The 25,076-nt window shown below is 34.9% G+C and overlaps 5 protein-coding genes across 6 annotated transcripts; 3 read left to right on the top strand and 2 right to left on the bottom strand.

Annotated features, from left to right (window-relative positions):
• The first annotated feature begins 1,307 nt into the window (after window positions 1-1,307).
• On the top strand, window positions 1,308-5,830 carry LOC108039856 (probable serine/threonine-protein kinase dyrk1). The gene is given in 3 exon segments (XM_044457856.1): window positions 1,308-1,508; window positions 4,557-4,679; window positions 4,861-5,830. Coding segments are annotated over 3 exon segments (1,062 nt in total). The 5' UTR covers window positions 1,308-1,361; the 3' UTR covers window positions 5,653-5,830.
• A 733-nt stretch (window positions 5,831-6,563) lies between these two features.
• LOC123037442 lies at window positions 6,564-6,991 on the top strand. Its single transcript, XM_044458112.1, has 2 exons — window positions 6,564-6,644; window positions 6,707-6,991. Exon 2 carries the CDS (start codon window positions 6,745-6,747, stop codon window positions 6,964-6,966), a length of 222 nt encoding a protein of 73 aa, XP_044314047.1. The 5' UTR covers window positions 6,564-6,644; window positions 6,707-6,744; the 3' UTR covers window positions 6,967-6,991.
• Window positions 6,992-8,909: 1,918 nt separating this feature from the next.
• Window positions 8,910-22,263, top strand: LOC108041757. 2 transcript variants are annotated; one of them, XM_017119772.2, is made up of 3 exons: window positions 8,911-9,035; window positions 9,938-10,070; window positions 21,292-22,263. In XM_017119772.2, exon 3 carries the CDS (start codon window positions 21,676-21,678, stop codon window positions 21,937-21,939), a length of 264 nt encoding a protein of 87 aa, XP_016975261.2. In that variant the 5' UTR covers window positions 8,911-9,035; window positions 9,938-10,070; window positions 21,292-21,675; the 3' UTR covers window positions 21,940-22,263. The 2 variants fall into 2 exon arrangements, with proteins under 2 accessions (XP_016975260.2, XP_016975261.2); XM_017119771.2 differs by lacking the exon at window positions 9,938-10,070 and having other exon boundaries at window positions 8,910-9,035.
• Window positions 11,921-14,401, bottom strand: LOC108041755. The gene is made up of 3 exons (XM_017119767.1): window positions 12,364-14,401; window positions 12,226-12,310; window positions 11,921-12,170 (listed from the first exon to the last, which is right to left on the bottom strand). The coding sequence occupies exons 1-3, from the start codon at window positions 14,170-14,172 to the stop codon at window positions 12,163-12,165; spliced, it is 1,902 nt and encodes a 633-aa protein (XP_016975256.1). The 5' UTR covers window positions 14,173-14,401; the 3' UTR covers window positions 11,921-12,162.
• LOC123037397 lies at window positions 14,240-17,064 on the bottom strand. The gene is made up of 3 exons (XM_044457750.1): window positions 16,692-17,064; window positions 14,387-14,774; window positions 14,240-14,258 (listed from the first exon to the last, which is right to left on the bottom strand). Exons 1-3 carry the CDS (start codon window positions 17,062-17,064, stop codon window positions 14,240-14,242), a joined length of 780 nt encoding a protein of 259 aa, XP_044313685.1.
• Window positions 22,264-25,076: the final 2,813 nt, after the last annotated feature.

Here is a 25,076-nt window from a genome sequence, read left to right as displayed (position 1 = left end):
CAACGATGACGCGGTGGATTTAGCCGCTGCCAGCCTCGCTCATCTGCAGAGAGTCCCAACGACGTCGGAGCTCTGCTCTTGAGTATAAAACAAAAATTGATGCGAATTTTTTTACAACTTTTGCATCAACTTCAAACGCGGCAACACGTGCAGAGCCCCAGCGCTTGTTCCTTCGCTCGTAACGATTTTGAAGTGAGTCCGAGATCCCAAATTATACGATACGATACGATCGGATCTATAATAAGTTGCGGCGTGTGTTCCGTTAGCGCGGCAAAGTGCGTGGCATTCAAATTGTGCTGCGAGTTAAGCAATCGCAATCAAATTACGTTCCCAAGAGGAGCAAAAAGTGGTAGAGCGAACTGGCGAAGATGCAGTAGTGAACACTAGGCCAATAAGAAACCAACTTTAGGCGCGGAAAAACTCTTCACAAGCATTTGGAGCCTTTTGTTTTTTCCGTAATATTTCAAGTGGTTCTAAAGGATAATTAAAATAAAATATTGAAACGCGTTTAAAGTTCTGAAAGCTAATATAAGAATGCTTATACATTTTAAATGTATGAAATTCTATAAAAATCAGAGCCCTCAAAAGAATTTGTAATTTGGTAATTTGTAAATTAAATTAAAGGACTCAAGTAATACTGTAAAGGATTTTACTAAATTATACGATCTATAATTGAAAAAAAGCGAAACCAATATTATAAATATTTGTTTAATAAATATATGCCGTATATATTTATCAAGCTAAAAACATTAAAAGCAAATTAGAAGTCTTAATTAAATATAATAACTTCTCAATAGCTAAGTTTTTAATAATTTTTTGATGTCTTTAAAATTATTAGACTATACACTATTTTAAGCAAAAAGAATATCAAATTTTTCAGACAAACTACTAAAAAATCATGTTCTTAAATACCCAAATTACCATTTAACAATGTGGTTAACAAGAATCCAACGCAATATCGTTAGCCCCGAGTAAAACAACTCGAATTATTATCAATTAAGATCCATTAGAAGCATCCAATCCGCCGCACAAAAAGTGAACGCAAGCGGCAGCAGCTGCAACATTCACGGCAGCAATACTCGATTTCCCATTAGCAATCGCGGTTGCCTCCTCGCGGCAGCACAATAAACATTTAGATATAAAATCTAATTATATACCGCATAACCCAAGAAAGAGAAGAAGATGTTTCCTTTCTAAAAAACCAAAAAAAGAAACATAATGCTGTAAACAGAAAATTAATATCATCAACCCACTCGACTTGTTTTCTTTCGATTTTCGTTTTGTATTTTTTAGATAGGAAAAAAATCACATTTAAATTACGTACTACCAAAAAAATCAAAAAAAAAAAACCAACAGACATCATGGCAGCCACAACAACAGCGAACAAATCACCGCAGCAACATGAACAGCAGCAACATAGACGGCAGCAACATCTTCAGTGGAGCGCCTGCATTTTGATAGTCGTGTTCGGACTGTTTTCGATGCTGGCAGGGAACTGTGTCAATGGGGTAAGTCGAGCCGTCTTCTTCCCGATCCTAATCCAAAAAAAGACCTCTAAAGCCCCTTCCCTTTTTGATCGTTTTTATGGCCCGCAATTACAACAGATATCTTTTGTCTAAGGGTTTTTATGAGCTTGGGAAATGGCTTATTGAATAATTTGGCCAACATTGATTTGACAACTCCATTGGCCGCGTCTTTTCCCATTTGGCCGTATCGTTGCTGTATCAACATGAGCAGCAACAGCGGCAACACACAAAAAAGTGTCATCTGAGATAATTTCCTACATTCATTCCGAGTAAAAAGATTGCGCACACCATTTGTCTCTTGTTTGATAGGGATCTCAACTAGCAACAACATTGGCACGCCAGCAACAACAAACTCCCACGCAAAGTTGCAGCCACGGCAGCAGCAGCAACAGCAACAACAACAACAACAACAGCAACACTAGCAACTAGTAACACCAGCAAACAATTACAATTGTTGCCACAAGAAAATAGCCCAAAAAAACGCTTGCGGCCCCCCTTTCTCCCTTCTGGCCATCTTCTTTTCATGCTGCATGCAATTTTGCAAGTGCAGAAGAGCCCGAAAAGCCAGAAGAAGCTGCAGAAGATTCGGGGCCCCGAGGAGAAGAGTAGCCAACACACGAAGCAGACAACCTGTCTGCCAAAGTGTTAGACAACTTCTCACGTCCCAAGCCAGAAACACACAGAAAAAAGTAAAAACCAAAGCTCCCTCAAGTTGGGGACGCCTCTTTCTAAAAAGGTGTCGTCATGAGTCTTTCTTCTTCTGATTTAAATACACTAACTAAAGGGAGTTGTGTACTTGTAGGTAGTTACTGCAATATATATTTCTCAAAAATGTATCATTTTCTAAAATTTTATGATCTGAAAATCAACCAAAATTATAAGATATCATCTTCTAAGTTTGTTTCAAAGCATCAACATTTGTATTTAATTAAATATGTAATCAAAAAAATTAAAGGATTAACAACTTTGCAATTTTACCTATTGATTACCATTAAATACTTCTAAATTTGTGTGAATGATAAAAACAAATACTTGTATTCTTGAATTTGAAAAATTATTTAAAACTTAAATTTTTTATTTTTCAAGTTTAATAAAGCATAAATTTGTTGTTCATACAGTAAATAAAAAATAGCGCCAGAAACTACAAACATCTTTTTTAGTGTATCCAAAAAAAAGGGTAAACAACATTCGCTTTTCACCATTTGAGGCAATCTCCGTTGTGTTACATTATCAATTAGCCTTGGTTGCCCCTCAGCCGCGCGCTCGTCAAACAGAAATAAAAGGAAAATGCAGGGAAAATTAACCATTTTCCAGTTGTAACTCCCATGCCAACATCCCATCGTCCCATCTCGGTTAGTTGGCTTAGTCGCGTCCGCTGGCAGCGAGTTGGTATTTAAAGGAAAATGCTCTGGCCAAAGGTTGAGAGCGGGGGGAAGTAATTGATGGTGTGCGGGGATTGGGATTGGGTCGAGAGTGGCATCTTGTCCGCTTTTTGGGTTACTGAGGCAATGGGCGGTCTATATAGTTTGTTGTTCAAGTCTTTTGTTGCCGTTGAAAATGTTAAAAACCCCTGGAAAGTTATTAGCGTGAAAATTGCAAGTGATTGAGAAAAGTTAGGACGAGAAACGATGCAGCTCGAATTTGCAATGCAATCGAAATGAGACTGGAGTGGAAGGTGTATCCTAAGTGCACTAAGAAAAATTAGGGAGAACATGCGGAAAAAAATCATATTTTCTTGCATATTTTGAAGTTGGTTTTAAATGAAATGAAATAAGTAATAATCTATTTATTAATCCTCTATTGACTTTTGTTTATTTAACAAGCCAGTAAAATCTGGATCAATCCTTGATGAAAACTCTTTAACATTCCCCATAACCACCCAAAGTTTTCCCATGAATAAAACCCCTACTTTTAAGCCTTTTTCCCACCCCATCAAAGTGCTGCACATTGCCAATCACTTTGCCCTGTCCCAACATCTTCAATTAGCATAAACTCAGCATTAACCCAAATAGGCGAGCGCCAACGGCGGCAACTTTAACCCCTTGAAAGCCGAGATGGGCCGAAAGGGAGTGAGATTTATTTGAGCGTAACGGCGGCAACAATGGGGATAAGAAATCGAGGCAAGATCAAGATAGACAGCCGCCGAAGATGCAACATACGGGGGCACAAATGAACAAATGAGGCTGGAACCAATGGATGGGCCTGTTCCCCAGAGAGATCGACACAAAAGAATCACATCTTTCCAACTCCGATATGTGGGCGGTGTGTTGTGATCCGTGTTGAAGCCGTCGAGTTTTATTGTTTTATTTTGCTCTTTTCGGCTTTTCATGGTTTCGTACGCATGAGATTGACAGTTGGTTGTCACATACACATACTCCCCCCCGCCCCCTCCCCCGCCAATTATTTGCAACTGTTGCAAGTGCACAATTTTCAACACTCGCTGGTTCTTTTGTTGGTTTCTTTTTTTCGACAGTTTTTTGGGCTGTTGCATTTGCATTTTAAATTTGTTGTTTGTGTGGCAATTGTTTCAAATTGTAATTTGTTATTGTTTAGAGTTCATTTTGTTGCTATGCTTGGGCAATGTTTTTGGGCTGCCACATGAGCCACCTGCCCCACCTCCCACACTGCCACCCACAATTGAAGGTCGCTGAGCTGCCTGCGCTGAGATAATTCACACGGGAGATCTACAAAGTCATAATTTAATTCAACATCGGATGTGCCAGAGAATTACTTTTAACTGCATTTTTATTAAACATATTATATTGCCTTTTGAATGATCAAAAATGGGGGTAATGATATGACAAGCTTAATTTCTTTAATACAAAACTACAACGAGTTTTTTTATTGTTATTTTGAAATATATGGATCCAAAGGTGGTAGACAACTTTTTCAACTTCACGAAACATAATATTTAGTACGAATAAGTTTAGGGGCTAATAATTTATTACTAATATATGTCACTGTTTATTTCTATCTGTATTTGAATGCATAAAATAATTTTTAAAATATTTGTTTTAATTTATTCTTTAGCAAATCGATGGATATACTGCTGGTGAGGATTACCCTGCCTACGATGCCGTGCCCAAGGGTCTGGCCTTCAATTGCCAGGGCCGCCAGCCGGGTTACTATGCCGATACAGAGACGCGTTGTCAGGTGAGGACTAAAATATTAACCTATATACTAAAGAACTTATATAATATATCTATCGTATCTACAACTTCTAAGAACAAGAAAAGCTCGTTTTAAACAAAAGTGTTCAATCAAACTGCCTTAACGGGCAACGAAATCTTTCAAAAATATGACTTTAATTTATCAATTTACTATTCCATACTAGGTCTGGCATTGGTGCCTCCACTCTGGCCACCAGTACTCCTTCCTCTGCCCGAATGGAACCGTTTTCAACCAAGCCGTGAGGGTCTGCGACTGGTGGTCGAATGTGAACTGCGAGGGCTCGGAGCAACTCTACCAGAACAACGACGAATTATATCGCATCCCAGAGCGCCAGCAGCAGCAGAATGAAGTATGATATGAGGCCGATGATGAGTATAAGATTGGGACAGCAAACGGAACCAGACAGCGCGGCGGAAGACAGCGGCAATTTCAAAAGCAACAGCAACAGCAGCAGCTGCAGCAGCAGCAACAACATCAACAACTAAACAGCAACATCAGCGGAATCAATAGCAACAATAGAATCGTAGATAGCAGCGACTACAGTAAAATGACCAAAAATAGCTTTAGAGGTAGCATGAGATTTACCACACCAAGTACCAATCCTCAATCGTCATACTCATCATCACAGCAGCAGCAGCAACAGCAAAATCAGCATCAGCAACAGAAGCAACATAATTCTAGTAAAAATAGCGAAAGAAAATCAAAGCCTAGTAGAGTTAACCATAGAGATAGGGAAAGCAACCAAACTAGATCTAGGAATCGCACTCACAATACCCATCAACCCGGCAATAAAAACAACAACAACAGCTCACGAGGCAAACAGCGATATAATACAAATAAATTCGAAAATGATGCAGAGCTCAAGGATTACAAGAGCAAGATCAAGAACAAATACAATATCGATTATGATCATTCTTTGGATGAAGAATATGAAATAATCGAGGCCATCGAATGAGTTTAACTAGCTTAGTACTCGTTGTTCTTGTTGTTGTTGTCGTCACAAAACCCCCATGAATTGGCGCTTCTTTCCCCCCCAAAAGTTTTGAATGTTCCCCTAAAATTATCCGTTGTATATATGTTAAAGAAAAACACATTCCTTTCATTGTTAAATATACACACCACCTTTCATCTTCATTTAAAATTGTAAAGAAAAACTTTAAAAAATGAAATAAAAACATTTCAAAAGATTAAACAATATTTTATTTATAGATTGATGTGCTTTAAAAAGATTTAAAAATTGTTTTAGTAAACAAATGAATACGTTAAAGTTATAATGGTTATTTTAAAGCAGCTTAATGTAAATAATTAACAAATTTGGAAGATACTTTTCAAATAAGCTTACTTAATTGGAAGGTTTGAAGCCCGGAAAAACAAAATACTGTAAGTATTTTAGCTTTTGTCAGTGATCAATTAAAGCTCTTCAAAGCAGTAAAATTATTAAAAACTGAAAAATAAACGTAGGAAAATGAAAATGTACAATAATATTTATATATAATTTTAACACTGATTTTACTTTAAGAAATATTCGTGCAATTGAAACTGGAATTTAGGACTTATACATCTCACATAATACATTCAATTAAACGATTTAAAATTGTAAAGAATTATGTTTCAGCAGAAAATCCAGAAAACCAGTTGGAATAAATTTAAATTACTTGCAGAAAAACTGTGAGCGATTGAATGAATCTAGACAACTCCTCTGAGTTTCCGATTACCCAATTCTTTAAGACTTGGCAATCACATTCATTTATTCATAAAAAGCGTAAAGAATTCAAATGCATTCACTGAATACGTTCATGTGGAGTATAGTCTCAACTAACTGTGGATAAGCTTTTGATCATATGGTTTGGGCTTTCGAACCGTCAACAAGTGTCAATTTTAAAGTAATTTTATCGTTGTGCACCGCTTTGCGTTTTCATTGTTTATTTCTATATAAACATCTCTGGGGTAAATATACATGGTCTATTTAATTATTTTGTAATTAAAATTAATTAAAATTTATTTTGCAGAAGAAAACGAAAATAAAAAAGGAAGAAAAGAACCAAACATGTTGGAGTTGTGGGACATGTTATGCTTGTTCATTATAGACATTGCTCTATATATCATAACTATGCCTGATTTGCCTATATGGGTTTTTTTGCTTTTTACGTTGTTACTTATAAATCAACCTCTCACAAGATATGCCGTGGTTATCTTCAACTATATTGCCAAGTGTTATTTATTCCCATATTGCGACGAATGGCTGACAAAAATGGAAAATAACCAATAGGCCTTACAAAATATTATTTTTATTTCAAAGGTATGGTTTTTCAATTGTTCCATAATTCGAAATAAATACCAAAACCTTAAAAACAAACCTTTTTGTATATAAAATAAATAATAATAACTAGATTAACCATGCGAGGAGGTTTTCAAAACAAATACCATTGGGTAAATACAAAAAAATTAAACAGTTTTTGATGACAGAGAGAAATTCAAACTACAACCGAATCAATAATTACCAACAGAAAAATTGAAAACGGACCCATTATTAATGAGTACAAGCTTCACGTAATATTTGTATGGGTAAACCTTAAAGGAGCTAAAAACTAAAACGAACACAAATATTACAGAAAATATCTTTTATTGAAAATTTTCTGCTGAGTAAGACCAAAATATTGTACGCATCTTAGCTTTTGTCAGTGGTTAACTAAAAAATTCAAGTTAAAAAAAGACTGACAAACCAATGTAAGAAAATAAAAATTCAAAATGTTATAATTATTTAATTTTTTTATTTTAACAACGAATTTGACTTCGGGCAACATTCATTCGGTCTTTCATCAGCTGATAAAAATCAACTTGAATCTCAACTGGGAATAAGCTTTTGATCATTTGGTTCCAGGCTTGCGGTTCGTCAACAAGCGCGATTTTGTAAGTAATCTCATCGTTCCGGAAATAATTAGAATTTTATCGTGTTTTCCGTTATTCAAAAATTCTACGCTAAGCGTAAAGTTACATTTTGGAAAAGGAAACTACAAAAAATGGTGCTTTTATTGATATTACATTAAATAAAATGTATATTTTTTTATTTTTGTATAGGTTTAAAACTATTCAAAACTAACAACAAACAATGGATTTTAATTACATTGTGGGTGCTGTGATGATGGTTGACTTGGTTCTAGGACTCTTCGGCTTGTGTGGTCTAATCTGCATGGTTTTGACAGAATGTATACTCCCATATTTCTACAAAATCAATGAACAAACTGGACAATCAGCCCTCCAAGCATGATGTTCTTTTTTTTAACTTTGTGGTCATTATTCAGATCATTTATTTCCAATTTCCATTTAACTAAACAGTCGCATCACAAGGCCCAACATATATTTAAAAACTACCCATTTTAAAAAATGTATTAATGTAATTTTATTTACATAAAATAACTATCAAAAACTAAAAAGGAATTTTTTTATTAGTAAATAAAAGCAAAGAACTGAAGAATAACAAGATAAAAACGGCCCCTTTGTTTTTTAGCAATAAAGAAATATACATAAACGGTTCTGTCTCTTTTGGTTTCTTGGGTAAACAAAACAGAGTGCCACAAATTAAACAGGCCTTAAATAGCTGACTCCGGTGAAATAAAAATCCTGTAATAAGCAAAAATCGAGAAAAGAAGCAAACTTCGGCAAACCAAAGTTTATAATACCCTTGCAGCTGTTATAAATGTTTATTCTATAACAAAAAAAATAATTTAAAAACTTTAAAGATGTATCGATTTTTTACTGAGAGGCTTGTTTTTGTAGAAACGGAAAAACGGGCGGACGGACGGACATGTCTAGATCGATTCTCCTGTTGATGCAGATCAAGAATATATATACTTTAAAGGGTCGGGAATGTCTTCTTCACCGCGTTTCAAGCTTTTGACTAAAATTATAATACCGTCTGCAAAAGTATGATAAGAAATGAGTGTCCCAAAAAATCAGCTAAGCCCATTAAAGATTTAATTATTTAAATGGAAGGACAAAAATATAATTTCATTATGTGTACAAAAATATTTAATTTAGTTAAACTTTTAATAAATATTTTTCTAGCAAAGCTTTCGTTTAGAGCTTTAGCCGATCTTTGTTCATATATACATATTTGGTTTTATATCTATAGTTGTCTCTTTTGCACATTAAATCTCTTTAAAGCTTAACTTGACGGCAATCAGCTGTTGACCATATGGGATATAGCTTTCGATCCAGCTAAGAAGAAGAAATTTGGTAATTGTCAAAAAATATTTGTTTGTGCTGCGTACGTTTGTATCTAATTTTGTTTATTTCAATAAGAAGATAATGTTTATAGAGCGATGGATAAATAATGCGGTAAGTATTTTAGCCAACTAATGATCTCATAATAAAAGCTTTGCCTGGTATACAACTATACTATGAGAGCACAAACACTACCAACTTCGGGAAATGTACACAAACGCGGCCTAAATGGTTGGTGAATGTTCACTGTGACGTGGAAATGGGAAGAGGAAGCAGACAATGGTTAGCCGACATAATAAGTTAGCTAATCGCCCTTCACTGGATTAGCATCTACAGCCAATGTTTTGAAGAAAATGTGGGAGGTGGCATAATAATGTAGATCGTGTTAAGATTGAATAGGTCTTTACGTTCCAAAAAAATACTTTTTTTAAATAGTTAAAATAGTTATTCGAAATTTGTATTATCAAAAATTAGTATTATACGTTTCCAAAAATATTATAAAAAGATCATTTGTTTAAATATTATATAATATAAACCCCAATGATTTGGGCTTCATAAGATTTTTAAGTGGATTTAAATAAAGTCTTAACACTTATTAATAATCTAAAATCAATTAATGTTTTTGAACAAAATTTGAACTAATGCTTAATGCATAAAATAAATTAATAAGGAATATATTGTGAAAAAACAAATGCCTATAAATGAGAACATAACTATATTCGAAAATAGATTTGTCTATTGGTCTTTGAAAAATTCTATAAACATATTCTTTCTGCAGTTAAAAAAAAAATAGAATTTTATTATCAACTATAATTTTATATATTATATTATACCTAAATCAAATAAGAGTTCATTTAAAATGTGGTTATCTTTTAACTGAATCAAAGTTGGTTTACAAAAACCTCTCCAGAGTTGTCGATAACTTGTCTAAAGTAAAACGAATGCAAACACCTCCTGCAATCTATGTGTGCCGATCATAATCATTTCCACACATCCACACCCCATTCCAAACGCAGCCACCCAGCCGAATTTAAATGAGGAGGAAAAGAGCTGGAGTTGAAGAAGTAGTTCAAGTTTTCAAGTTTTGTATGCCACAACGGGAGACTGATATATTTCGTTTCCGCGTACAGCAAAGCGAAATAATCGCAGGTAATTATATACCATATATACTACACCTACGCAATGCCAGTCGTTCGTGCATAAGAAATAGGCCCCAAACTGATGCGGAAATATAGCGTCTTTAGGCAAATGAACATAAGAAATTCAAAATTAACAACTTAAATCGAAATCAAAAACCAAAACGAAAACCAAAGCCTAATTAAAAGTCAATTTCAATTTCAGTCATTAACCGAAAGCGGGACAATGTGTGACACAGTTTTGTTTGGCACTATTAACCCGCCTTCCCTGTTAACCCACGAGTGCCCCCAGCTGCTGGGAATTATAAATCACAAAATGTTACTTTTCTTGACCATTCACCCACATTCGTTTTCCCCACATTTCGGTTCACGTTTTTTTTTTTAATGGGTTAGACGACAACAAAAGCAACGACGAACTGGTAACTGGAGTCAGGTTAACACCATTTGCATTATGTAAGAAGCTTAAACAATATTTTTTGCCTCTTCGCCAGCCCAGTGTTGGTATTGTTGTTGTTTCTTTGTTACGATTTGTTGGAAGTGTCCACTAATTAATATGCAACTAAATAATTTACAATGTGACGCGAATTTCATGCAAAATATGAACAGAAAAACGAAACGACTTGATGAGGGCAGAGGGCGGAGCAAAACAAGAAATTAATTCATTAACTCGTCTTCATGATGTTGAAATTGTCTTCAATAAATTGTGCAAATTAATTTAATTTACCAGAAGGGATGCCGAGTTTTGGATTGGGGAAGTTTAAATGCTCTTGCAAACCATAGTAAGTTAACCAAAATATTAAAGTCAAACATATATCTTTAAAAAAGTTAATCTCTAATTTTGTTACTTCCAAACAAGAAATACATACATCAAAAATGCAAAATTAAAAGAAAATTTAATATCTTATTCATATTCAATACAATTAAAGCTGTAAGATTTATTTAATTCAATTAAAATATTCTGTTGCAAGCGTTAAGTCTACAAGAAGTATTCAAATCATCGATGTCTTATGTTTGCATTATTTCTGTCTCCATACAGGAAGCTCTTAATTATTAAGACAATATTTTTTAAATAGTGCAATTTATGCAATGCTTATATCGAATAATAAGATTAAAAACTACAAAAACGCATTTATATATGTACAAAATGCAATTATGCTGATTGGTATATCACAACTGCACACTATTAAAAAATAACCAAATATTCATTTAAATGTAAATCATTTATGACTTTTCTAATTAAGAACAGTAAAAAACGAAACTAACTGGCATAACTCACCAAATTTTTAAGTTAACATCAGAGATATCAACAAATTTGCACATTTAATAGAAAAAATTAAAATTCCAAGAAAGGCGAACTAAAATAATAATATTATTGCTCACATACGGTTATACACCAAAATACACGGTTATGCAAAGAAATGTTCCTATTAGGCAAAGCCTACTCTTTGCTTAATTAATTGAATAATTATCACATAAAATCACAACTCTCGGCAAATTTTCTTGATACGACTCTGACCAAATTGAAAGTTTCCCTGTTAACTTCTTCTTTTGCGCACTTGCTACACTCTTTCCTCTCTCTCTGTCTACGACCTCCCGCTCTTATGTTTCCTAGCAGTTATGGTAAAAACCAAAACGATGAATTCCTTCTTCGTGAAGTTGGTGGTGGTGTTTATAAGTTTAAGTATTTATTGTATCGGGAGCCGTGGATGGAAAATATAGAAAACTGGACTGGTTTTGTCAAATCAAAGACTGACTTCTATAATATTCAGCAGTGGCCAAGAGACCGCTGCTGCCAAAAGTACATAGTTCTTATATATCTTACATACTAATACAATGTGCATAAACATAAGTGTGTAGTTCGAGTGCCGCTGCTTCCAGAGGCGATCCGCTGAGTCGGTGTCTCGTTTCCTGGTTGAGAGGAGTTGGGGTTTCCACACTTACATTTTATTATGTTTTAAGTTTTTTTTATCGATTATGATTACAGAATCCTAATGTATGATAATCAAGAGCGATTAGGTCTTCCGAAAATATATTTGGTATGAAATTGTTATAATAATAGATTTACATCCAAATATTTGTATACCTCGCTTCGGTATTCCATGCGTTTAGTAATCTAGCAAATAGTATATGAGTGATACGATTTTGTGATGAAAATTAAAGAAACCTACCAAACCCGAGATATACATCTTGACTATGCTTGACCAAAGAGTATTTATAGGAGACGTTCAAGTATGCTTCATCAATGTCTTCTACCTGCGAGAGAAATATTTTTAATAGCCAAAGCCTTGACTTATTATAATGCTTACATGGAATTTCGGGACATTGTATTTTTCAAATATAGTAAGTTTTAACGGTTTTTGCAGAGAAGGATTCCGTACAGCTTTCAAAATTGAGTAAAGTTTGATAACAGGGATATAAACCTCATCCTCCTCCACACAGCAGAATTCCCACGTGACGTAATTGAGCTTTTGACAATATTCAAAAATCGGCAACAGGCTATCTGTATTTACATCGATTTGACCATCGTCAACTATACGTAATGATTCAAGATCAGTTAGTTTTCCGAGGTCTGATAGGTTATTGCACCATTGGTTGCCCGTAATATTTACTTTTTTTAATGACTTAATTTGCGAAATTTCGTGGATTTCATCATTACATGTAATTGGTGTCTGCAGTTCTTGTAAATTTGAGTCACTTCTAAGAGCAAATGCACGGTAAAGTTCACTGAGCGAGTCCACTGCTGCATAGATGATCAATTCCTTTAGATTTTTTATGTTTGCCAAAACTTCTATACCCGGAATTTCGTACAATACGCATTTTAATGACTCCAATGTTTCATGTTGGGCCAAATATTTACATTCATTTAATCCAATTGAGTTATTGAGTAAGTCCAATTTTTGAAGAGTTGACGGCGATTTGTGTACCAAAACCCTAAATACACTTTCCAAAGGGTTAACTTCATTATTATTAACCTGATCGATTACCAAGTGCTGAAGATTGGGTAATCGGTCTAACATTTGCGCACATTCTAAATTGTGGAATCCCGCACGTAAACTTTTCAGGCTGTTTATTTCAATAATTTCAGTCATTTCCGAAATGTTAATTGTTTTGGAAGGATCCAATGGATTCCGTGGATCGCGAAAAATGTCCAGGTGCTGCAACCTAGTGGCACTACTTGAGGAAAATGCTGCAAAAAATGTTTGTAGTGATTGGTTTGGATTTTTTACTATTACAATTAATTCTTCAATACTCGAGTTAGCTAGCTCGGACAAGGATTGAAAATCATCATTGTCCGAAAAGCCACACTTCAGTGTTTCTAGGGACTTTATTCGGGAAACCTGTATAACCTCTTCGGGAACGAGTTCTCCGGAATATTGAAATCGTTGAATTATATTCCTTTCAGCCAGCTTTGTGAAGAGAGCGGTAAGGCTTCCATTTCCGGTTAACTCCAAGACCTGGAGATTATTTAGTTCAGCCAATTTCTCAATTCCAGATAATTCTGATAGCTTGCACGACAGTTTCTTAATGGTTTGAATTTCTGACACTTTTGAGATATCTGAAAATTCTATATTATCAATTTCACAAAATATTAATTCTTCGATCGTACTTAAATTGGTGGCGAATGCTTGGAAAAGTAAATTTAGTTTTTCATTAATTTGATACCTTGTGCTCTTTCTAAACTTTTGTTCCGTATAAATCTTCACCTTTTTTCCATTCCTTCTCAAGGTAAAATCTTTGGAAGCAATTGTAACTTGCACCTGACTTTCACTTAGCAGGTTGAGGACTTGCTCTGATGTATGCGAATTAATGGTTTCGTGTACATAAATAATAAGGTGTTGCAGGTTTCTTAATTGACTGAAAAACTTGATCGAATACCATTCAAACAAATGGCACGCCAGAACTCGAATGGATTCTATTTTTGCAAGTTCTGAGACCTCCAATCTATCCAATGATATATAATTTATTATGATAGATTTCCAAGCAAATGAGCCTTTTTGGACCATTGATTGGAGGAATTCTGCAAGTGGATTGGAATCTTTTAAATAATTATGTTTATTATTTATAACCAAGCGACTTAAATTGGGCAATTTTGATAAATATCCCAATTGGCTCATGTCAGACTCTTTATGTATCTTTATTTCAAGTTTCGCATTATTTCTGTCAAACTTAATTGATATTTTGTCACTTAAAGGTATGTTTGCTAAAGATTCCTCAATTGGATTAGCTTCTTTTGATGTTTCACAAAAATCGTACGAAGTTGTAATAAATAATTCGCTATTATTAGATTGGTCTATTTTCAAAAATTGCAAAGCGTCCGAAATTGGAAACTTTATGGTCCGGGTTTTATCGCTTAAACCATCTTCGATGGTCAATGTCAAAGGTGGTAGACTTCTAGGTCTGTGCAACTTTCTTAAATCATTGAAAAATATTAATGGTGATTCGCTTTCTTGGACTCCAGAAATAACAAATTTTTGTAAATTGGGCAGCAATACCACCGATGCATATTGGGCAGCACCACCACCCGGGTTTAGCTGAATTCTCAGGTAATTAAGATTTTCGCAATGGAGTTTAATATCGGAAAGACTTCCATGGATTTCAGTGCCTTTAAAGTCCAAGTAAAACAAATTTGGCATCAAGGTGCAGATGTTTGCTAACGCTTCTGCCGTAACATTAGCATTTAACTTTACCTTCTCAATGACCCTCGAGTTTGGGTTGCCTTAAAAAGAAATAAGTTTAAAATGTATTAATAAAAGCCAATGGGTCTTACCATCATCCTGCTCTGCTGTAGCTTTAAAAAGACGAGGACGGAAGCTAACTTCGGCAAGCCGAAGTTTTAATACCCTTGCAGACTTTGCCGAAATTTGCTAAAACTAAAAAAGTAGCGAAAGGAATAAGGTATACATAAATAAACTAGATTTGCATCGTTTGATGTCAAATGCTTTTATACTGCAAAAATGTCATAAAAAATTGAAAAAAAATGGATACTTTCGCAGCCTTTAACAATATTTCCTACTGAAGCTATAAGATATGGACGTCCGATCGGCAAGCGCTTTTACCCTAATCAAGATAAGCGTAAATAAATAAGACTTGGAAAAATGTATGTCAGTAGCTTACACACTACTCGAAAAATTCAGAAAATCATCAAATTTGGACCGAATAGGGTGAACTATTGTTCCTATGGGAGCTATAGGATATCGATATACCGATATAGGATATCGATATACCGATCGCCAAGCGCTTTTACCCTGATCAAGGTATGCATAAAAAAATAAGATTTGGAGAGATTTATGTTACTTGCTTTTACACTGCGCGAAATATCTTCCATTCTTGAAAGTTATATCCGATTGTTCCTATGGGAGCTATAGGATATAGACATCCGATCGGGGCGGTTTTCAAACTTGATCTGCGTACACATGTTTTAGGACAACTGTGAAAGTTTCAGATCGCTAGCTTTTAAACTGAGCTCGCAAACGGTATTGAAACAGACGGACAGACGGACATGGCTATATCGATTCCCCTATTGATCCTGATCAAGAATATATATACTTTATAGAATCGGAAACGTCTCCTTCACTGCATTACAAACTTCTGACCAAAATTATAATACCCTCTGATTAGCTATACGTAATCAATTTCATTTTTAAATAGCGGTTGTAGTTTGTACTTGTCTGATTGGCAGCAACTTTTACCCTGAGCAGGGTATACATAAATAAATTAAATAAATTGCATAGTTTCATGTCAATAGCTTTTATACTGCAAAATTGTTATATACAAACAGGAAAAAAAGGGATATTTTCACAGCCTTTAACAATTTTTCCTACGGAAGCTATAAGATATAGACGTCCGATCGGCAAGCGCTTTTTTCAAGGTATGCGTAAATAAATAAAACTTAGAAAAATGAATGTCAATAGCTTATACACTGCGCGAAATATTCTAAAAAACATGAAATTTTGACCGATTTCACCGTATTGTTCCTATGGGAGCTATAGGATATAGACGTCCGATTAGCACGCGCATTTACCTTGATGAAGGAATTCATAAAAAAATACGATTTGAAAAAATGTATAGCAATAGCTTTTACACAGCGCGAAATATTCTGAAAAACATCAAATTTGGACCGATTTTACCCTATTGTTCCTATGGGAGCTATAGGATAAAGACGTCCGATCGCCACGCGCTTTTACCCTGATCAATGTATGCATAAAAAAATACGATTTGGAAAGATTCATGTCAATAGCTTTTACACTGCGCGAAATATCATTAATTCTTGCAAGATATATCCAATTGTTCCTATGGGAGCTATAGGATATAGACGTCCGATCGGGGCGATTTTCAAATTAGATCTGCGTACACATGTGTGAAAGTTTCAGATCGCTAGCTTTTAAACTGAGCTCTCAAACGGTATTGAAACAGACGGACAGACGGACATGGCTATATCGATTCCCCTATTGATCCTGATCAAGAATATATATACTTTATAGAATCGGAAACGTCTCCTTCACTGCATTACTAACTTCTGACCAAAATTATAATACCCTGTGCAAGGGTATAATAATGTAATTTTAAGACATTTAATTATTTAATTTTTAAAGATTTATTGTTATTTCAAAACTATATTAAGTTAATAACTTACTTCTTTTGTCAATGAAAACGCAGGCATGATTCTCTTCGAATTTTAGGGTAACAAAGAAAGGATTTTTTTCTCTGATAGATTGTAGGAAAGATACCCAGAAATCATAATTTCTGTTTGATAACTCATTGACTTGTAAATCAATCAGTAGCTTTGTTATCCTGCACGTCAGAACCAAATCAAGATCCTCGTACAAACTTTTGAAACAAGTCTCAAGCAGTTCCAAGAAAAGTTCATGAGCCAACACAAAGTTTATTAAATCATTATACTTTGACTTTTTGTCACATTGGTCTTTCAACTCGCAATCAGATTTTATGTAATTCATTATCTCCAAGAGGCAGTCGCAGTTCAGAATAAATTCGCCATTCTCGTCCATTTCTAGGGCTGATTGAATCGCCAATAATTCGGATGAGCTTTTTGAGTTCAGAAGATGTTTATTTTTAGTTAATTAAGCAGATAAATATAGAGTTATTTAATCTTTAATCGTGGATTGTATTTGATGTGACTTTATTGCTGTGAACCACTATATTTATACCACTATTTTTAAACAATCACAAATTATCAATTATATTATTTCTGAGCCGCTGTTAAAAGTTGACTGTTTCGGGCTACGATCTTGAGCTAAATGAGTTCGACGCTAGCATTTCTCAGATAAGAGTATGAAAATACACATTCACTTACATTTATCATATACTAGCACGGTTTGCATTATTTCTGTCTCCACACAGGAAGCTCTTAAATGAGCACATTGGCCAGCTGTTCCAAAGACATCCGTTAGATGGCGCTACCATGGGCCATGAAAGGCGGAAATGTAGGCGCTAGCCAGGCTTAAGCGTTTAATAGGTTTTTGGGCGTTAGAGTGGGCGTGGCAAACTTTTATTAGGCAAATCGGTAGGTATTGACGAAACAAATACATATCAATTAAAATGTTCAAAACTGTGGCCACAGCTTGTGGCTTGTGGGCGTCAGAGGGGGCGTGGCACCATTTTGAAACAAACTTGCGCTGCGTAGGAACTCCTAAAATCTACATGCAAAATGCCAATCTTCTAGCTTTTATAGTTTCCGAGATCTCAGCGTTCATACGGACAGACAGACAGACAGACGGACAGACGAACAGACGGAGAGACGGACAGACGGACAGACGAACATGGCTAGATCGACTCGGCTAGTGATCCTGAACAAGAATATATATACTTTATAGGGTCGGAAACGCTTCCTTCTACCTGTTACATACTTTTGCACGAATACAATAAACTCTTTTACTCTACGAGTAACGGGTAAAACAATATTTTTTAAATAGTGCAATTTATGCCATGGTTATATCGAATAAGATTAAAAACTACAAAAACGCATTTATATATGAACAAAATGCAATTATGCTGATTGGTATATCACAACTGCACACAATTAAAAAATAACCAAATACTCATTTAAATGTAAATCATTTATGACTTTACTAATTAAGAATAGTAAAAAACGAAACTAACTGCCATAACTCACCAAATTTTTAAGTTAACATCAGAGATATCAACAAATTTGCACATTTAATAGAAAAAATTCAAATTCCAAGAAAGGCGAACTAAAATAATAATATTATTACTCACATACGGTTATACACCAAAATACACGGTTATGCAAAGAAATGTTCCTATTAGGCAAAGCCTACTCTTTGCTTAATTAATTGGAAAATTATCACATAAAATCACAACTCTCGGCAAACTGAAAGTTTCCCCATTAACTTCTTCTTTTGCGCACTTGCTACACTCTTTCCTCTCTCTCTGTCTACTGCGATCTCCTGCTCTTATGTTTCCTAGCAGCGCGTGGCAAAACACTGTAAAAATAAACACCGCAAAAAACAATTTGAATGGTATATTTTTACTACACTATCAAAAACCGGGCCGAATAGATTTTCGACAAAAAAACGTATTTTGCGTATTCTGGCAGCAATAACAGTAAAGAGCACTTAAATTCGATAATAGATCGACTTTTTGCTTAGTTTATTTGTTTCGAAGATAGCTAGAGCTTTGGTGAAACCATCAAATGAATCGTTAAAGCTTAAGGAAAAACTTTACCGAAGGAATTTTTGATACTCAGTTTAGAAGTGCCATTTTTCGACGTTTGAAGATATTTTTGGCTAAATTGTAATTTTAGAACGGGTGTTAAAAATAGTAAAAAGCCTTAAATCTAAGCGTTCAAATTTTTTAAACATTTATAATGTCTTAAACTATTTTTGGGCGAAAACACGGATTCAATTCGTTAAACGGTTTGCGTCCAGAATTTTTGAAAGGAAAATGGACCTTTTTTCCAATTGGAAGCGATTGGGGCCACTTGGGGAGTTTAAAGTTATAAGAATGTAATAAAAATGCATATTAATATTATTAACCAATGGTTTTGGCTCTGCGTTGGTTCCCAATTCGGTCAAAAAACGATTATTTTCAGTTGCTGCTAAAAATCCATGAACCTTTTCGACACCAATTTTGATTCAAAGTCTAATTTTTTAAGAGCATCTTCAAGTGACCAGTACGTGCGAAAAAAGAAGAGTATGAAAATCGGCAAATGTCAGAAGGTCTTTCAAGGTGTCTGCGTCTGGTCTCGAAAAACCGGTAGATCGACGCATAAGCACACAGCTCGAAACTCAATCTCATCTCCGTTTAATGTGAAGAGGTGGCTTCTGCGAAATCTTCTTGACCATTTTGGTGGACCTGTCATTGTGAATCTGGCTGGAGTCTTATTCTCCAGTCCCATCTTATTTTTTGCGACAATTCAACTTCAGCATTTGCCATTTTTGCATCCGACAATTGGCAGGAAGACCGGCACTCGAAAATCCTCCTCATAAGCGAAGGCTATCCACTTTGTATGCCATATTTGCAACTGGTTTTTATTTTTTCGCCGCTGCCCACTGCAGTTTGGTATTTCTTCTGTCTTATAAATATGTTGCGTCTTTTTCGCATGCGTTTTGAAATTAATGCAAAACATTTCGATGCGTCTCGTTTTCCCAGTGCTCCAGCAGAGAGACGTCTTTCGAACAGGTCTCCAAGTTGAAGTTGATTTGTGTGCTTAGTATAATTGCTGCGATTATCGAGTTGCTGAAGAGGCGGCTCCTCCTCCTCCTCCCCCTTCTCCCCCTTCTCCCATTCTCACCACTTTTTGAACATCTCGTCTTGGGTAAGGTTAAGTCGGTTTGCGTTAAGCGATTGTCAAGTGTATTCAAATCCAAAAGATGCAATCTCCGGCCAGTTTTGACTTGGCTCTGTCTCGAATTGTCGATCTGCCCGCTGATGAATGGCAACTGGCAGAGGCGTAGTCTTCAAAAAGGGGGACAAAAACACTATTCAAACATTGCAGTGCTCATTTTGAGTTAGATCATGATTGCCAAATGACAGATAAAGTGGTAGCCATTTATAGCTCATCTTAGATCCCCTTGGATTGACTTCAATTTTTAACTTTATAAGCATTATAAAAGTATATAAACAGGGCCACCAGTCAATTCAAGTGGCAGTAATGGTTGATTGATCTTTGAACCATTTGAAATTGAACTATCTCAATAAAACTAAACGATTAGCTTTTAAAATGTTTGAAATATTGTGAGTAGGTAGGATTAAAGCGTTCATTATCAGGGTCATTTTGGGAGGCTAAGTGGATTGAACAGGTGACTGCTCTTTGCTTATTTCCAAACTTCATTTTTATACACTTTCAGACGGCATTATAATTTCAGTCAAAAGTTTGCAACGTAGTAAAGGGCATATTTCCGACGCTAAAGTTTCTTTCTGTTCTACAATTTTATCGGACTATCGAAATATAGAATACACCATTTTTGTAAAAGCTGCAAGAGTATAAAAACTTCGGCTTGTCGTAGCTTGCTTCCTTTCTCGTTTTTTTTTTTGTTTATATTAGGTCAATGCTTTAGGAAAGATGTTTAATAGGTTTATTTTTGGATACAACAAATTTGATTTTTTTAATGACTTTAGTGTGGAAAATACCTAAATTTTGTTGATTTTGTTAATGAGTCTATTTATGGGGACTTAAAGATTACAAATTTGTTAATTTACAAAATATGAATTAATGCGGGAAGAAAAAAATAGATTAATGAGTGGAGAAACCTAAAATATCTTGGATTAATTTTGAATATTTAAAACACTAATTGAAAACTTTAAGAGTTGAAGCAATCAAAGGGAGTGAAGTTATTAAAATTATGTGAAAATACTGTTTCATGTTGAAATGAAATTGTTTTTACCAGATTTTATACAAATATTTAATTCTTTTATTGACTCATAGCAATATTTTGTTACAAAATATCTGCCTAATTCAAGGTTTATGCCAACAAATTCGATCTGGTTTCCCTGCCAGCCCATTTATCTCTTTGCATTTTAATATTCAATCTAACCAAAAACCATTTTCCATGCTAATTAAGTAATCCGACCTGCCCCAAGCATGAAATTTCCATAAGATCGATGGGCAAGGCAAGTCTCCTATTTCGGTCACACCTTGTGGTCCATTTTTTTGGACCACTTTTTCGCAATCCAATTTGTTTACCCTTTCGTTCAGCTTTGTGTTTATATCAAATTAATTTCCGATCAAATTAAAACGAAATTTGTTTTTACAGGGAGTCGTTATAAAGGTCTGAGACAACGAAGAAAGAAAGGAGAAAGAAAGGTCGGCTACAAAGTAATACCCAAAATGCTCCAATCGTATTAGCATAATTAAGTCGCCTGCCCAATGGCTGACCATTGAGAGATATATCGAGAAATACACGCACTTTTGTGCGGCGATCATCAACGCGATCAAATGCAAATGAGGCGACATCAGTCAAGCGGCCGAAAGCGAAATGTGCATCATCAACACGAAAACTTTGGGCTAACAATTGCATAATAGAGCTAACCAAACACGACCTCATTTACCAAATCGCAAAACCCTGATCGGCCGACGAATACACGAAGAAGATAGACCAAAAGATTTGCATTAAGTATACGCAACGTGGACCTCAATAATGGATCTAATGGAGCTGCTGCATCAGCTTTTTCTGCACATATTCGACATCTTTAAGATCTACGTTAAGTTCGCCCTAATAACACTGGTTATCTACTTTTTGGCCGAGTGGTATATCCTTCGATATGGGGCAGAATTGGAGGCAGAATTGGACGCCCACCTGGTAGAATGTGCCGAATTGAGAGAGGAATCCCCGGAGCGACCCGAATCGAATAGCACTCTGAGCAAGGTGTTTCGATTCGTTGTGAACTTTTTCATCCTATAATCGACTCGATTGAACCCACTTGTCAAGGTCAATCGCACAGCTGAATCGGTTTTGCTTTTTCGCGGAATTGCAATTCGATTCAGCCAGCCACAGCTCAAGGCTCCCGTCAAGAGAATGTAAAATCGAACCAGTTGCATTTAACAACAGAAAAATACAATACAACAGAAAAATACAAAAAAAAGAAATAAAAACAGTCAAAGCAAAAGCTGCAAAATAAACACAATCTTTATATGTAATGAACAATAACAATAAGGAGCTGTAAAAAAAACAAGTTGAACTGCTTTTTTTTTTTGAGGTATCATAAAGTATCAATATCGAAAATTACATTTGGTTCTGTTGGGCAAGCAAATAAGAATGACTCAAAATCATTTGGGGGTGTGGTTTTCATGTATTTGGGCTAATTGCTGGGCAGTTTGGCAAACAAAACCGCAAGAAATTGCCATAAATATACTTTGAAATTGCACTTAAGGAAGTCCAATATAAACTAAAATGCTAATGGGCTTTTTATAGACTTATTCAGAGTGGTTAATAAGGAAAGACATTCATCACAGATGAGTTGCTTTTTGAATCTGAATCAGAAAGGATAAAGGAGATTTAACCAAGTTATTCCTTTTTCTTTTTAAATGTTTACTTGTTGTTTGTTAATTTATTTCAGTGGTTTTTTATTCAGAAATTCAACGTCTGCCTTTTATAGCTGTCGTTATTACCATTTGTAAGCAAAACGTTAAGCACTTTTTCTGGTAAAGTGTATAATTTAAAATTCGTAAAGTTCAATAACATATTGCTGTGGCTTTGTAAAGCTCATATTAGTTTTACTTCCTCAGGAATTTAATAGTTATCACGGACCACCCCTTTTGAACAAGTACAATTTTCACTAAATGGAATTTTTTATCAGACCTATCTAAAATACCTGGCTAAGTCAACTGTGGATCTATTGATCGGTGGATGTTTGTTGGTGGTTTGTCGACCAGTTAAGTAGTAGTTACAACACGTTGTGCCGACTGTTGATATTGTTGTTGTTATTGTTACAGTTGTTGTTGGTGAGTGCTACCTGCAACAAATGTGGAATACCGGTTCAACAAACCGTTCGACCCACACAACCAAATACATATAAAGAGCCGGGCGACACGGTGCTCCCATTCTCACACAGATATAGGGACACAGATACAAGGCATTTCGAACGTAACTAGATGTGAGATGTGAGGCACAAGGCACACGCCGTTGGCGATAAAGCACTCGACAATTCCGCATGCTACAGATACAGATACTCTAAGCCTGGCTCTATTCCAATTTGAATACCCAGTCAGCCCAAGTTGAGTTCAGTTCGCTTGAGTTGGGTTTAGTGTTCAAATTCAACTTTCACATGCGGAACGAGCGCAGATGCAGTGCAGCATTATTACTATTAATGCTGCTGCTACTGCCACTGCACAGAAAATAATAATGAAAAGTTTTATGAAGGTTTATGACAAATAAATTAATTGGTTTTACCCATAGCTAAATATAAACTGGCCTTATTTATACTATTTTGAGTACTCTATAATAATTCATTGGTCGCTAAATCTTATTAATAAGTTTGCTATTTATAACGAAAGTGTGTAAAAAAAACTGTATTCAAAACAAGAGACTGTAAGTTATCTTTTGAAAAACGTAAATAGTATAATAATAATCTATTACATTATTAAGGTAATTAAATGTTTATTTAAATATTAAATATAAGACTATGCTTTTTTAAAAATATGTTGGGAATAGTTTTATTTTATATTTTAAATGTGTACAGAAGATACTCCAAGACTACTATAAATATTATAAAATGTAAGAATTTTAAAATTCAATAAAATATTGTTAACAGCTAAAAATGTAAATTGTTTTTCTCTATGTACTCTAAGCCAAAGCTGCAGTACTTAGTGACGTAATAGAGGGGCAGAGAAGGGGAGTAAGGCAAGAGATATACCATAAGCCGCAGTGAACGGCGCTTGATTGATTCCATTATGAAGAGAAGAGAGCCGCGAAATGTTTTGCATTATTTTGCATTCGAAACAAATTTCAATCTGTGGTTTTCGGTCAATGAAAACCCAGCTCGAAGTGCAGTCTTGACCAACTACCGCGGCCAGCATTTAATTGCCAAACGAAGCGAGGCACTCGAACAAGCTAACCACGCGGCGTATGCGCAATAATTCATGAGGCTTTTAAATAATTTTTGTTTGTTTACTATTGTGAGTCTGAGGGCCTGTGTTTGTGACTAATGCGTTGGCAGATGTCTTGAGTCCGTTTTGGGCCAACGCGGTTCATTAATTGAACTGTAACCGTAATTTGGCTGTGTTATTGTTACCATTATGTCATTGCGGTCACCAGGTAGTTGGGGAAAAGGAAAGAAAGAAAAGCATTTAAGGCACTAAAAATAAGCCATGCACACAGGCATATTAGTTGGCAAATCGATAATGGATTACGATCAATTTATTGAGTAATCTATTGTAGGGTAAAGAGAGGCAAATTAATCTTTGGCATATAAAAGTAATCATTTGAAATCGGAAGTGTAGCATTATAAAAGGAAATGGATTTGTTGTTACAATAAATGATAGTTATTTAATTACATGGCTTACTGTTACTTTTATTTATAGCCAATAAGGCTAACTTAAGATAAAAAACCTGATAGTAAGTTCAAAGTTGTAAAAAAAAATCATACAGTTTTGTTTATGGATATTATTAAATAGATAGCACAGCTATCATTAAAGTTTTTACAGCTTGCCTTAAAAATTAAATATTTATGAATACATTTTTATAAGACAAGGCAATCACAATTAATTGAAAACAAATGACCCTTGGCCTTTCGGATATAGAACATCCATAAGTAATGAATTTATTCTTATAGATAAAAATTAAATTGAAATTTACAGAAGTTAACGGAGTTGAAAAATAGTAAAATTCAATTTTAATCAGCTTATAAAATTTAACTATCATCTGTACCTGAAGTGAAGACCTCAATTCCAATGATTCGAATGTTCTATGTTTTTTGAAGCTTAAAATATTTTAAGAATTATTATTATTATTACGCAAAAAGGCTTTGAAGTTTAACATCCAAAAGTGTATAAGCTTAACTTTTAAAACGTCATTTGTGATTTAAATATAGCCCACCTTCT

Source organism: Drosophila rhopaloa, unplaced genomic scaffold (genome assembly GCF_018152115.1).
Source record: "Drosophila rhopaloa isolate 14029-0021.01 unplaced genomic scaffold, ASM1815211v1 contig_163, whole genome shotgun sequence".
Classification (NCBI taxonomy): Eukaryota; Metazoa; Arthropoda; class Insecta; order Diptera; family Drosophilidae; genus Drosophila; species Drosophila rhopaloa.
This window is presented reverse-complemented; position numbering and strand designations above follow the sequence as displayed.